This window comes from Spodoptera frugiperda, chromosome 4, assembly GCF_023101765.2.
Source record: "Spodoptera frugiperda isolate SF20-4 chromosome 4, AGI-APGP_CSIRO_Sfru_2.0, whole genome shotgun sequence".
Lineage (NCBI taxonomy): Eukaryota > Metazoa > Arthropoda > Insecta > Lepidoptera > Noctuidae > Spodoptera > Spodoptera frugiperda.
In genome coordinates this window covers 6,083,090-6,097,735 of record NC_064215.1, presented here as the reverse complement: position 1 = coordinate 6,097,735, position 14,646 = coordinate 6,083,090, and the positions used below count along the sequence as shown (strand labels likewise).

The 14,646-nt window shown below is 36.1% G+C and overlaps 3 protein-coding genes across 3 annotated transcripts; all 3 read right to left on the bottom strand.

Annotated features, from left to right (window-relative positions):
- Window positions 1–1,004: 1,004 nt before the first annotated feature.
- Window positions 1,005–1,809, bottom strand: LOC118274334 (cuticle protein LPCP-23). Its single transcript, XM_035591799.2, has one exon. The coding sequence runs from the start codon at window positions 1,685–1,687 to the stop codon at window positions 1,091–1,093; it is 597 nt and encodes a 198-aa protein (XP_035447692.2). The 5' UTR covers window positions 1,688–1,809; the 3' UTR covers window positions 1,005–1,090.
- A 3,248-nt stretch (window positions 1,810–5,057) lies between these two features.
- Window positions 5,058–5,932, bottom strand: LOC118272927 (cuticle protein 16.5-like). The gene has a single exon (XM_035589654.2). It carries the CDS (start codon window positions 5,861–5,863, stop codon window positions 5,153–5,155), a length of 711 nt encoding a protein of 236 aa, XP_035445547.2. The 5' UTR covers window positions 5,864–5,932; the 3' UTR covers window positions 5,058–5,152.
- A 3,111-nt stretch (window positions 5,933–9,043) lies between these two features.
- LOC118272670 (cuticle protein 70, isoforms A and B-like) lies at window positions 9,044–14,646 on the bottom strand. The gene is made up of 3 exons (XM_035589298.2): window positions 14,526–14,646; window positions 9,860–10,048; window positions 9,044–9,346 (listed from the first exon to the last, which is right to left on the bottom strand). Exons 1-3 carry the CDS (start codon window positions 14,535–14,537, stop codon window positions 9,254–9,256), a joined length of 294 nt encoding a protein of 97 aa, XP_035445191.1. The 5' UTR covers window positions 14,538–14,646; the 3' UTR covers window positions 9,044–9,253.

Here is a 14,646-nt window from a genome sequence, read left to right as displayed (position 1 = left end):
TAATATCATGAAAGTTCTAGGTTAAAGACTATCTAAAACTTATTCAAAAGATTAACTGCCACACTCAGACACATTTAATGATTACTTAAATTATTCCTTAATAACGATTTTGTTTGGAAAACAATTGCTAAGGACTGGGTTAGTAACCATTAAATGACTCTGAGTGCGGCGGTAAGATTTTTTACTAATGCTGTGTTAAGGAAAATGCATTATTTACACATGTAGTCAACGATTGAAACTTTCTGGTAATAAGCTTGTACTGCATGTAACAAGTATAATTCCTTGGTCATAAATATTATATTAAACACACAAAAGCATAGTAGTTCACAACAAAAAGTGAATGTAGGAAATAATAAAATTAAATTAATAAAGAAATAATGTATTTAGGCTAGTATTACTCACTACCAGGAACTCAGTAACCCAGGTTGAATAATAATTTATAAATCTAATTCGCCTGAAGGACAGTTAAAATTTGTTTATGTCTTACACCAAAGCAATAGCCTTAAAACTTAATTGGGGTTATTTTTTACAGCTGTTATAAACACTAGAGATACTTGTATTAAACGCATAAATTATTATGTAAACGTGATCGTTGTCGATTTTCATACTTCCGTGCATATGTTTTTAACACAATTCATTAAAATAAGGCAGTTTTTATCAGTCGATACATTCTTATTTGCTATGAGTGCGAATAGAAACTTATCATATTGTTGGTATGATAATATTAAAAATGATTATGAATGTTCATATTTGCTTCTAATAGTATTTTTTGAGCGAATTTATTTTACAAAATTTGTATTTTATAAAGTACTTAGTGAAATTATTTGGGAACGGACTATAATCCGATGTTGTTATAATCCTTCGCACGAGCCGACCCTGTTCTCTTCAAGTAAATTGAGATTTGTTTAATATAATATTCGCAAGGAGTATGACGTCTAAGAAAATACAGTGTTCGTTGGAAGTATAACGTAGGTATAGTGTACAGGTATAAAATAAAAATGATATAGTGTATAATAATCAATCGTTTAATTCGGCAGTGATAAATTCATTACAAGTTGGTTTTGTACAATTTTAGACAGGTTTGATTTATTTAGTAGGGGTGGACGCTGAGGGCCTTGGGGTATACAGCGGAGTAGGACAGGGGGGCAGAGTATGCAGACACCACAGGGGAGTATCCGGAATAAGCGGAGACAACGGGAGTGGAGTAGGCGGAGACTACAGCGGGGCTGGAGTAAGCAGACACCACGGGGCTGGAGTAAGCCACGGGGGACACGACCGAGCTGTAGGCAACGGGAGCAACTGCGACGGACCGCTTCTTCAGGTGGTGGTAGCCAGACAGAGCCTTGGCTGTGTAGTGGGCGGCACGAGCGGCAACTACTTCAGGGGTGTCGAGGGGAACTCCGTTGACGGCATCCAGGACGACAGCGGGGGAGTGAGGAGCTTGAGCGAGGGCGACGGGGGCCACGGCGTGAGCACCATATACAGCGGGTACAGAGTAGACAGATGGGGCAGAGTAGACAGCGGGGGCGACGACACCGACGGCAGGGGAGCCGTGCACCACGCTGGAGCTGTACTGCGACACCGAGCTGGATGCCGGGACCACGGCGCTGTAGGCGACGGGCGCCACAAGGCCGGGTTTGGCGGCAGCCATGGCCGCGACGGAGAGCAACACCACCAGCTTGTACATGTTGAAGTGGTCTGTGTTGTTATCGAACTGAAGAAGTTGGATCAACTGATGTCTAACACGCTGTGACGGATCCTTTTATACGAAGCGTTGAGCAAGTACTCATTACCAAAACATGTGCTGCCCCAACAACCTTCAAAACTACTATCTATACTTTGATATTTAAGCCATCTAATAATTTTATTCTAGCTAGCGAAGATTTTTTGTCATGTGTGATTAGGTTCCGGAATCGATTTACGGACAGTGACAAACTGACAACTGTCGCATGACATCCAAGGTGTGCATTACATTAAAGACAATTGATTGTCGAGTTCCTTGTGTTTAACTATGTGGGTGATGTTATAGTCGTCGTTAGTCATTATATGTAACTTATCATTATTTGAATCTTTCATTATTTTTATTTTTAACTTATTAATCGATATAATATGTGTATGTGTATCTTATGGGTTTGAAATGCCTGGAATAAAGAATATTTAATTTAATTTAATAAACAGGCCAATTTTATTAGTAGTCGGTTCAAACCAAAATTATTTGCTGGTTGGTATAAGAAACAAATATTCATAACCAAGATATTATTGTACTACTCCTGAGCGTGAGTATTATGTAATTTCCAAGTCCCTTAAAAAGTATTATCAAATTACGTGTTTGAGTAATCACTCTTAAAATTATGCTACACTCATCTTTGTTTACATTTACACCGATCAATCTTGGTGATATTGTCATCACAGTTTCAACGTAAAGATCGCGAAAAATCCAGAAGAAAAAAGTTCGTTACTTATATAACAAGAATATGTACGCGAAAATAATAGATTCTATGTATATCATCTAATAATATTAGGTATAGTACTCCTGTCTAAACATTTCAAAACAAAAACAGCTTAGGTCTTAGATTTAATTCTTATATGGTCTGTTGAATGTGTCACGCTTTCTTATCTAAGTGGTACACTCGAAGCACGAGTGATAGCATCAACAAGTTGGCATTATGCACACAAATGTCAGTACCGCGGCACGCAATACTAATTTAATAACTAGTTAAACCGACAAACTTGACATTTAGTGTTGTCCTTAGATACATATATTTTGCATATTGTTTAGGTTTTGTATTAGGTTTGGATAGAGCCATTATTTTGAGCATGTAATTGAACTGTGAGTTAATATTTCAAGTTTCTTTTGATCTATACTATAGGATCCAATGGTTTAGTTAGGCGAGTAGTCAGGTAGATTTTTCAACGCGGTTTTTGGTTCACCTCCTGTTTCAAAGTATTATTAGAATTTTGATATCTGAAAAATGGAATTATAGAAATTGAGTCCCACAGCACAAACACTTACTTTGACTACAGGGTTGGTGCGGTGGCTGGGTAACCGAATGCAGCGCAACGTGTAGCGGGTTCGATTCTCGCACGGAGCAACTCTTTGTGTGATCCACAAATTGTTGTTTCGGGTCTGGGTGTCAGGTATATGTGAACTTGTGTGTTTATAAACGCAACCATGACGCAGGAGAAAATAAAAGTGAGGGGCCACGTTTTTTTAAATAAAAAAAAAAAACATCTCCTATTATTTCATTTTTCTATACTTGCGATTCCACAAGTACTGAAGTACTCCATTGATAGCTCCCTGAAGATATTGTCGTGATGTTATATTATTACCGTAACATAATATTTTGCTCAACTTATTGAGATGATTGATCCTCTTAACTTGAACGTCTTCATAGCAATCGATGTAATCTTATTAGCAATCTCTTGCACGCGCGTACAATACAAAGCTAAAATAAAGACAACGTATAGCAAGCAGCTACTGTGTTTTTTTTTATGGGGTGGAAAATCATCTAATGACTTCTCCCACCTTGGGTGAGGCGAGAGGGAGTGCCAGAATTTTACTGACTAAACACCACCCCGTTCCTACTTTTCAAGCCCCGGCAATCCCGCTAGGCAGTCCACAGCTCTGGAAGCATTAACTGACTAACAAAATATTATCTAAAAGTTTCAAAAAGTTGTATTTTTGGTTTCGTACAAACAATCAGGCATTGACTAAATCTATTTATTGACTGATTGATACACGTAAAAATCATGAATAGTATGTATTAAATAAAGAAAGATTGGATTAGATAAACCTCCTGGCGTCTGTATACATAGAGTGTATGGAGTTTATTGCTCGTTGTTCCTCATTCGGATGTACAATTTGAAACGACCACCTAGCTTCACTGTCGGACAGACCGATAGACTATTCATTCGTTGACGTTTCAAAAGTACCTGATAATGATTTAGTTGAAATAAATGCTTTGACTTTTGACTATAATTTTAGTGACCCCTTGGTTCTTCTAAATAAGATAACAATTTGTAGCTGCATGATTTCTCAAACAAACTGTCGATCAAATTAAAAGTTGTAAAATAATAGTCTGCAAGTAAAGTTATACACGTGTTTTAGTTTTGTAGAGGAAAATTGAAAATATTCTAGTAAAAAAGCAATTAAAATAAGATTGCTTTTTACTAAAGAAAGTTTCCACAGAACGATCAAAAGTCATCAAAGAGCACGTTTGAAAAATCTTGCGCAATTCCGATTCGCAAACGTGACGTAGGAGAGCAATGGAAAACAATTGGAAATGGTTCACGTGTCAATATTTAAAAAGTTTCTTTTAAACGCATAGACGTATTGGAAAGAGAACTAAACAATTCAATAAGTTTTTTTGAAATGTCGATAAATGTAATAAAATAATAATGAGATATCAAGAAGTGCTGTTGATAGAACCATTCCACATTACTTTGTTAAAATTGTTTTTGCGGAAGCTGCTGTTTAGTGAACGAGTAGTAATTAAAAACGTAATAGTAAATTGTAAGTACGTCACATTTCCTATTCATATAATTTCGCGTCAGGCCCAAAAAGAGATAGTGGGACGAATTCGACATCTATGACAAGGATTGGCCGCAAAAAGCTTTACACAGAGAGGAGTGGAAGGAGGGTAAGGAGACCTTTGTCTCGCAGTGGGACGATCATGGCTGAAAATAAAATAAAATAATAATTTCCAGGAACAAGAAGATTCGTAGAAAGAAATAAATTTCTGATGAATAAAGGAAACTTCGAAATGTGTATTGAATTTTGTTAGTAGACCGTACAAGTTCGTAGTAAACTTTGTTTAATTTTGTAGGCCTCCAAATATCCTTGATAAGTTCGCGAGGTTTCCCGATTATTGTTATTAAAGATACATATTTAGCCTTCTATTTAAGTAAGCTTGACGTAGCCAATCATTCAATCAATCGTTTGTGTTAAATACTATGTTGGCAGCTGAGACTGATTTCTTAATTCGATTTAAAACTAATAATAACTTAGTATACTAGGTTAGGTTAGTTAGGTTGATAGAGATAAAAGAAAATAATATGTATTTTTTTAGGTATTTTATTTACAAGTCATTATATCGTTCGTCATTCGCCAAATCTGAACCGAGGAATAAATTCCCCGTTATCGTGGTAGCGCTCACCAGGGGTGCACGCTGTAGGCCTTGGTGATCAAAGGAGTTGAGATAGCGATGGGCGCGGAGTACGCCAGGGGAGCGTGCACGACGGGGGCAGCAGCGTAGGTGGAGATCACGGGAGAAGCCAAGTGGGACAGCACGGGTGCGGCGATCAGAGGAGCAGAGCGCTTCTTGATGAGGTGGGCACCAGCCAGAGCCTTAGCTTCAAAGTGCTCAGCACGGGCAGCGATCACTTCAGGGGTGTCCAGGGGCACAGCAGGTGCAGCGATGGCAGCGGAGAATGCGGGAGCGAAAGTCTTCACGAAGGTAGGCGCTTTGTAGGCGAGGGCAAGAGGAGCGCTGTAGGCCACGGGCGCTGATACCACCGTGCTGGTGATTGCGGGCGACGTCTTGATGTCAATGCGAGACTGGCTGGAGACGGCAGCAGGTGCGATGGGAGCGGGGAGGATAGTTGGAGGAGAAATTACTGCAGGCTCGGAGATGACAGTGCGGGCAATTGGCTCGATCGATGTGGTCACCACTGCTGGGGAAGACTTGATGTCAAGGCGCGATTGGCTGGATACGGCTGCGGGTGCGGAGTACAGGGCCGGTGCTGAGTAGTAGGCAGGCGCTGCGTAGGCCAAAGGAGTGGAGATGATTGGTGACGTGATGAGTCCTGAGGGCTTGCCAGCGACGAGCGCCACCACAGATAAGAACACCACCAGCGAATTCATCGTGGTCTGTGTATATTCAGATGCGAACGACAAGGGAATAAGATGTGACTGATGCTTTCTTTTGGTTTGCGAATGTATTTATACTGCCTGCGATGTACTAAAAGCACTGAAATGAAAGTCAAGTTCGACAAGTTTCGTGACAGTACACGCAATAAGTTCACTTTATTACAATATTTTGTTATTTTTTTACATTGTAGGGCTAAAATGTTGAACAGAATTCTCGGACACGCAACGCAAACTCCTTTAACATCTAACATGTAAGTTTGTACTGTACATACATCTAACGTCGTAGGCGACGCTTATAGAATTAATGAGTGTATGAATAAATCTTCATATCAGGTTAAAATAATTTAGGAGATTTCGACAGTAGATAGAATCTGAAATAAGAAGTATATGTTATTGATTCATTAAATCTAAGTTTTAATAGTCCCCTTTTTCGGATGAAAAATTGAAAACATTGTAAATGCAAAATGCAAAACATTTGCTCGGTAGATGGAGATGGAGCACCTAGCTTTACTGATAGACAGACTGACGGAGATTTCAATTTGACGTTTTAAAAGTGCCTAATTTAGGATAATTGAAATAAATGCTTTGACTTTGCTGCATTAAAAAAACTATTAAAATGTTTGATAGCATACAAAAATATTAATATTCTATATCAACTTCGTGTGTAGTACGAGGCATCATTAACTTGTCGACTTCTCCTACTAATTACCTACCTCTGTATTTCTCTACCAGTACATCAGGTAGCATTTACTTATTATCATCCTTCGATAAAAGGAAATATCGCTTCATTGTGACTTATTGCGGATAAAATACAATGTTGAGACCGAATGAAAAGATTAAATTCAATTACAGCTTATCTGAGACGATTTATCTACTTTTGTGTGTTATAAACAATCTTGGTCATTATACGAGTACGTAAGTTACTAGTATTTGGTGCACTGTCAATCGTATTTATTGTATACTTATTTATAATGAATCTTAGTATGTGAAGGATCTATAAGCTAGATTGAATGGATTTTGGGTCTGATTCCCGGGTCATGTAAAGTATTACACACCCAAAACGTCACGTCTTCAATGCTGCTATACAATGTACACCCACTTTTCATCATTTGTGCCATAAGTCCCATGTAATAGGAGGTGAGCCTATTGCCATATACTGGCCACAATTCCGGACTCTGTGCTACTACTGAGTTTTTTGAAAAAAAGCGCAGTAGTACTTGTGCCCGACCCGGGAATCGAACCCGAGACCTCTTGTCCAGTAGTTGCACTTGCGACCACTCGACCAACGAGGCAGTCAAAAAAAGTATTGCAAAGTATTATTGAGCTGTTATTGGATTTTGGCAATTTCTTCATCCTCTATGTTATGGGATTCATAAAATAACTGATCAAAAGTAGACATTATAAATATGCAACTCTTCGGAGATGAACAATACATAAATTTCTAATCGGGAATTTTCATACATTAATTAAACCATTCAAATAAAGATCGTAAAGTTACTTGTCTTAAGTCTTAAATTAGGTATAAAGTAAAAAAGAGGAAATCGATACAAAATAATGCTATTTCGGTCTACAAAACATAAAAAAGTAGTGCAGTAAATGTGAACCTGCAGCGAGATATGGTAAGTACGAGTTTGTTGGTGTGAGTGACATAAAAACTTCGAGTTTATTTTTTGCAGTGGTGCGGCCGGTAAACAAAATGTTAAGGTTTGATCGACCTTGGACGCGCTTTCATGCTTATTCTGACCAACTGGGCGTTGTCTTGACTTGTATTCACATAGAGCTGTTAGTACGAATGACTTTGGCAGTTAGTAGTTACAACGTAAGTAGAAGATTCATGATCTTATAACTAAATCTTTGTACTTGTGTTCAAAAATTATAACCGTGAACGGTTAATTTACATAAACTTTTCGAAGCTCAAAGCATTTAAAAGTAATTAATGAAAAATAATCTAACTCTAATTGTCCATTTTTGTTTTCAGTAACTAGAAAACATTACTCTTCCTCGCACTTATTGAATTATTGTTTAAGTAGAATTGTTTTAAACCCTATATTCGTAATATGCCAATAAGATAGAAATGTTATCAAAAACGCGCGTCAACTCGACTCGTATCCAATACCTGATGCTTTTAATCGTTTGTTACCTAAATAACAAGTACCGTAGTATCACTGTTTTTAATTCATAATCACACTTAACAACAGCTCTATTGATATACGTTCCACAGTGTTAACTGGCTGACATTACGCATGAAGTGGCATGCGGAATCTGACGCGCCATATACGGCAACCGTATCTACTGCCCGAGCCCAAAGTACTCGCTCCATACAATTATAAGAAGGCATTCAGTTATCTCGACTGCCTCATTGGTCAAAAGTGTCACCTGCGTCAAGCTTGTGTGATAAAACTCTACGTTTTTATTTATTTTTCATATAAATTAAAGAATACTGGATTATTCATATGGCCACCAAAAGCCATTAAAGTTTAAACTTGTCTTGTATGATAATGCAGTTTTCTTAGTTCATATTTGATATCAAAGTTAAAAGAGAGGAATATCCCAGCAAGGGAAAACATTGTACCGTAATACTCATACATAAAATTAACTATTACATAAAAATAATCAACAGTTTCAACAGTTCTTCTCGTTCCTTTCGAGGTGTTCATGGCTTGATTAGACAAAAGCTTTAATTTTTTTTTATTCGTTACGACTATAATATTAGATTAGAATTTCTGGTTTTTTATCTACTACATTGACATTTATTACGTAGTTTAGTAATTGATAAAAAAACACATATTTGGTGAAACTAAAACTAGCACCTTATAGTGCACAAAAAATAAGTGACCTTTTCATTGACAAATAAGTACTGATTAAAATAGTCTGTACGCAAACATTGCCAGACTAAAGTTTTAATCGGACCGGTTATTCTCGATATCGGCTCCTTTGTATCGACTGCGCCAGCGTATGATTAGTGGTTGACAAGATTGGAACCAATTTAATAGAGACTGACTTAATCGATCGTTGTAAAAAATATTAATAGAATTAGTTGTTTATATAACAAGTACTAGAACTATTTTTGATTCTACTATTTTTATTTTTAGTCTGAATAAGTGCTTGAGCTTATCTGGCTTAATATATTTTGGTATATTAATGAACGTTAATAGAAATAGAAAAAGACAAAAATATAAAAATTTACTGCACTTTTAATAAAATTCCAAACATGGCACAACTTTCCAACTCGTGTCAGAGCTAGATTTTTGCTCCAATCAAACATGACGAATGATCTTATGTTCTATTTACTAATAAATATATAAGAGTAGATGTTGACTGTTGCACTATCCGGGAATAGGCCTGGATGGTCTGGCCTGGGTGTAGTTGGCCTTAACTGTGTGTTCACCAGCCGTGGGCATAGGCGGGAGCGGCCACGATCGGCGCGTGCGCAGCTACGATGGGAGCGTGGGCAGCTACTAATGCAGGGGACGCCACCTGGAAGTATATGGAAATTATAATTAAAGATCTGTAACACAACATCAACATTTTTCGATTTTTATACAAACCGTTGGTAGATACTTATTGTATCTGAAATTATTGTATGACGATATGTAGAGAATATTGCGCATATTAATAAATATGTACTTCTCAAATACGATGGCTTCAACTCAACGAACTGGTTTAATCTAGTCAATATCTCTTCATCGTAGACATAACGATAAAATAATTTATGCAGTTTAAAAGACATCAACGCGCTCAAATATATGCTGGATGAAAATAAATGTATAAAAGGTTAAGTTAGATTAGAATATTAAAGGAAATAAGATCTCTTTTCCTTAAAGTAACAACTAACACTACTAATACTAACTTGACAGTAACAGTTAGCAAATAACATAGTAAAATAAATTAGACTCGCGTAGTGATTAGCAGAGTATTGTGTAAGCGTATATACTTACCATTATATTTACTAATGCATATAGTTTGTTTTTATATACATATATTGCTTACCTTAACAGTGTTAGCGTAAGAAGTAGCTACAGGTACGGCGGCCTTAACTACGGGAGCGCTGTAGATGGGCGCGCTGACGATACCGTGGCCCCAGCCAGCGGCGATGGGAGCCGCAGCGATGGGCGCAGCGTAGCCTCCGTAGTAGCCGGGAGCGGCGGCGGCAACGGCCAGCAGAGCGGAGAAGACGACCTGGAAATTATAGTAATAGCTCAGTTAATAATGAGATGAGCGAAAAGTAAGTAATATATACTCTTTAAGGACTCCTGCTACTGCATCCGCACTCGTACTTGCTTGATAACGATTGCCTAGTCATTCGGAGAATAAACAACGTGACTTTGTGTTTGTATATTAAATACTAGCTTTTGCCCGCGACTTCGTTCGCGTGGAATAGTGACTTCCGGCAAATTTTTGGTTTTAACCACATAGTTCCCGATCTCGCGGGATCTCTTCAAAAATGAGATGTGGAAGATATTCCAGGGAACTCTTCAAAAATCAACATAATGAGCTCTGCGTTTGAATTTAATAGATGTATACTCACTTAGGGCATTGAAAAAATAGTTTAAAAACGGACTTAAACTAACTTAAAACTAAAGAAAGCTACGAATTACGAATTTATAACAATTAAAAAAGAAACTATATTACAACCTATCCTCTATGCTATAATAACCAAGCTTAAACTAAATAATTTAAAAGAAACGACTTAAATCTAATCTATCTAATTAATTAATAAATTTGACTTACAATTTTATTAAAAAAACTAACTACAGTAACTACTAATAATCGATATCAAACTAAACCTACGTTAAATAGTTTAACCAAAAAACCAGGAAAACCCAACAAATAAACTTATTAATTGACAAATACAACGAAACCAATTTAGAATATACGAAACAGCAGGACCACTACAGACAAATAATCATACGACTGATAATACACTTTTTCTACGATAGTACCGAAGCGCTCGGCCGATACCCAACCAAATGAATGTAACGAAACCATAGCGCGATCTATTTCGATCCCAACGCCATCTATCGAGGATAAAGACAACTTGGATTATTTATTTATACTCCGTTCGGGCATTTTCTTTGTACTAAAAGTTTAATTATATTGATATTATTTTTTTCATACCTTTTTACTATTTATTTACTTTTTTCGATGAATTAAAACAATAACATGAACCGAAGTCGTGTAACGATCGACATAGAATTATCTATACTCCGTTAGAGCATTTTCTTTGTACTAAATGTTTTATTATGCATACCTTTTTACTATTTATTTACTTTTTTTCGATAAATTAAAACAATAACATGAACCGAAGTCGTGTAACGATCGACATAGAATTATTTATAAATAATTTATTTCTTATTTTTATTTTTTGATTTTTGAAATAAAAATATATCTATGTCCTTTCTAAGGTTCTAAACTATATCTGTACCAAATTTCAACCAAATCCGTCAAATAGTTGCGGAGATTAATGGTATAAGCATAGAATGTTCGACGTGATTCTTTAATTTGACATAACTTTTTTATTTATGAACCGATTGACATGAAACAAACACTAAATGTAAATTTAAGCATCCCACAATATATTCGTGAAAACCGCATCCAACTCGGATCAGCCGTTTCTGAGATTAGCGCGCACAGACGAACAGACAAACAGACAAACAGACAAACAGACAAACAGACAAACAGACAAAAAAAAAGTTAATTACATTTTTGGGTTCGACATCGACATAACAATAACCCCTGCTATTTTTTTTATTTTTATTTTCAATGTACAGACAGCACTTTTCTACGATTTTATTATATGTATAGATAGTTAAAGAATGGCAGTTGCAAAACTATAATTGGACTAATGTCTAGCTAAATATTTCAATATGTCTCTACCTCGATATACGGCACATAACTCTGTACAAATTATATTAAATAATAATTTATTCTACAATTACACCGATACCTTATTGTAATCAAATTAGAAATAGCTATGCGTTCACAATAGATTACGTTGCGGCTACAATGAAACAATTCACATCGAGCAAAAATGTAGTAGAAACAGTTACAACAACGAAAGATAATTGTTTCCTTTGAGAACTTGGTAAAGGGAGCTGAAGCCAAACTGAATAGGCCCAATAGCCTGAATGGGCTGAACAAAGATCACGTGGTAACACGTAATGAGGGCCCATTGTCCAGTCTATTGTGGCCCTCTCACGCGCCTCGCATATGCTCAGCAGAAACAATTCCCCGATTATAATATTCTTATATAACCTCATTTATTATTGTTCTCCTTTATTATTAATTGTTTAATAGTTCCACTGCCTGTCGGGGAAAATGTTAATAAGAGAAAAAGAAAAGAAAAAAAACATCGTGAAATTGAAGCTACTCAAAAACAATTAAAGACTACTTTATATTCATAAACTAGTAAAAATCGAAAGGAAGCATTACAGTACAAAATTTTCAATAATACCGCCTACATAAATAACTTTTTCAAATTTGGCTGGCACAATATTCAACAACCTTGAAAACATAACACCATACAAAACCATTAAACTAATTCCAAGCACTAATATCGCTCTAAGTGTGCGAAGGGCATGAGTAGGAGGACACATTGATGGCATATCTAGATCACGAGCGATCTAGACCGGTCGTCATAATTACTACCATTGACTATTAGTTCTTGACATCGATATGAGTGATGTAATACAGCTGTATGCCATACAACGCCCAATGCTATTTTTAGGCTAGTCCTCGCAAGATAGTAGCTACAGGTACGGCATCTCCCACCCTGGGTTAAGTAAGAAGGAGTATCAGACTTTAATCGAATAATACCTACCCTGTTCTAAGTCCCGCTAACATGCCAATGCTGTTAATCTTATGGAAACGTTCTTTGATGACAGTGATATGGATAAATTCTTTGACACATAAACTATTTATTTTTTACATAGAAAGTTCTCCCAACGTGCATTACGTGCCGTAATGTGCACCTCTGCCTACCCCTTCGGGGATAAAAGGCGTGATGTTGCGTATTGTCCTACAATAGGACTTTCTTCTGTGTCGTGGGTGTGTTTACGAAGATACAAATACGTATAAACACATCACATAGAAACCTTGTGTGCCCTTATCCTTTTTTATTGTAATTTACTTTTAGTATGTAGATTTATTTATTGTAACTAGTAGAACTGAATTAATATCTTTTTGCATATTTTTAATGAATAAAGTACAGCTGGACAGGAAATAATTCTCTTTAATTGTTAGACCGTGATATAAAACATTTAGGAACAAATTTTGCTCAAGGAAATATAATAATTTGCAAATGTAGTTAACATATCGTGTGAACAATGCGTATTGAATTGGGCGAATCGAATTTTGTGGTTGTTATTTCTTTTGTTAATATATTTTTTCTGTCTTTGTATTAAAATTAGTTCCTAAATTTCAATTTATAATTTAAGACATATTTCCGCTTTAATTTGTAAGTATATTGTTTTTTTAATTTACATATAGTTGGAAACAAATTAGATTTCTAAGATCTAGGTACTTATTATTAATAAATAAAATTGCAAAGAGTAAAAACGCCACAGCCATCCAAAAATATGTTATCTAATTTTGTCAAAAATTACATGAAACTAATTAAAGCAATCTAAAGCAGAAACTAGAACAATAAAAGACAATCATAGCTAAATTGCATGCACATCATTATATTAAATCAAAACATGTAACAAATTAACAAGTTAATATTACAAACAAGCAATTATCACGCAGTTTCTCAGCGGATGGGACAAAAAATTAAATTAATTTAATTTATAAAATACATCAGCGTGATCCACAAACCTATTATTATGATCCTATCATTTTATACGAGTACCTACTCGATTAACGATATCAGAACGCATATTCAAAGAAGTATCCTAATAAATCGAGTCCACACAATAATTAAATAACGTCATACGTAAATCATATAAAGATAACATACACCCGCCCATTATAAACGACTTTAATTGGACAACCAGTTTAAAAAAGTACAAATAAATATAAGACTTAATACTACTCAATTTGAGTGTAATTTTCGATAGTATAAAGTTTTTGCGCACAGGTTCTTAGGTATAATTTAATCCATCAGTTTATGATAGGAATAAATTTTGTCATGGTCGTTTTTGGAAGGAACATTGACATAATATTGTATTGAGCTGAGCTATTTGCACTGATTAACGAATTTGTAAGTAAAAAGTGTGGCGGTGGAAGTACCGGGTGGCAACTGAACCGACCTCGCCCGGTCGTTGGCGTTGCAGAGAATGTCAGCCAACAAAAAAATGGCAAAAACTATAAAAGCTGGCTGATTCATGGACACTGGACGTGTTTGGAGGACAATTCAAGTACATAGGTATATCCTAGCGACAGGATACTTATGTATTTTCCGAGTTAATTAACGTTTTGTTTCTGGGCTTCTACTGAATCTATCTACTGACTGAATCATTTCAGATTAGACTTTAAAATGCGTTTTTAGATTGAATTGGTGCATCCTCACTATCGTTTTGTTTGATTTTACCGAATCGATGATAATTGTTAGCCCTATCTATGTAAACAGAAAATCTATGAAAAAATCTTTATATCAGGGATAAGATAAGGGGTGCAAAGGGTGTGTGAATTGATTTGATAAAAACTCAAGTCTTACCAGCTTGTACATTTTGAAGGGATGGGGGTTTTCCGTAGTAGTGAAGAAGGAGGATGTAGGAGCGAATGTGACTAAGGGCCCGTTAACTGTTGCTTATATACCTCATAGACACATGGCTCGG

Bases quoted from the DNA above. Each gene is read 5' to 3' on its own strand.
- LOC118274334 (XM_035591799.2), bottom strand. From the start codon at position 1,687: ATGTACAAGCTGGTGGTGTTGCTCTCCGTCGCGGCCATGGCTGCCGCC.
- LOC118272927 (XM_035589654.2), bottom strand. From the start codon at position 5,863: ATGAATTCGCTGGTGGTGTTCTTATCTGTGGTGGCGCTCGTCGCTGGC.
- LOC118272670 (XM_035589298.2), bottom strand. The intron at 9,347-9,859 runs GTAAGCAATATA...ATATACTTCCAG, and splicing joins CTTACGCTAACACTGTTAAG to GTGGCGTCCCCTGCATTAGT.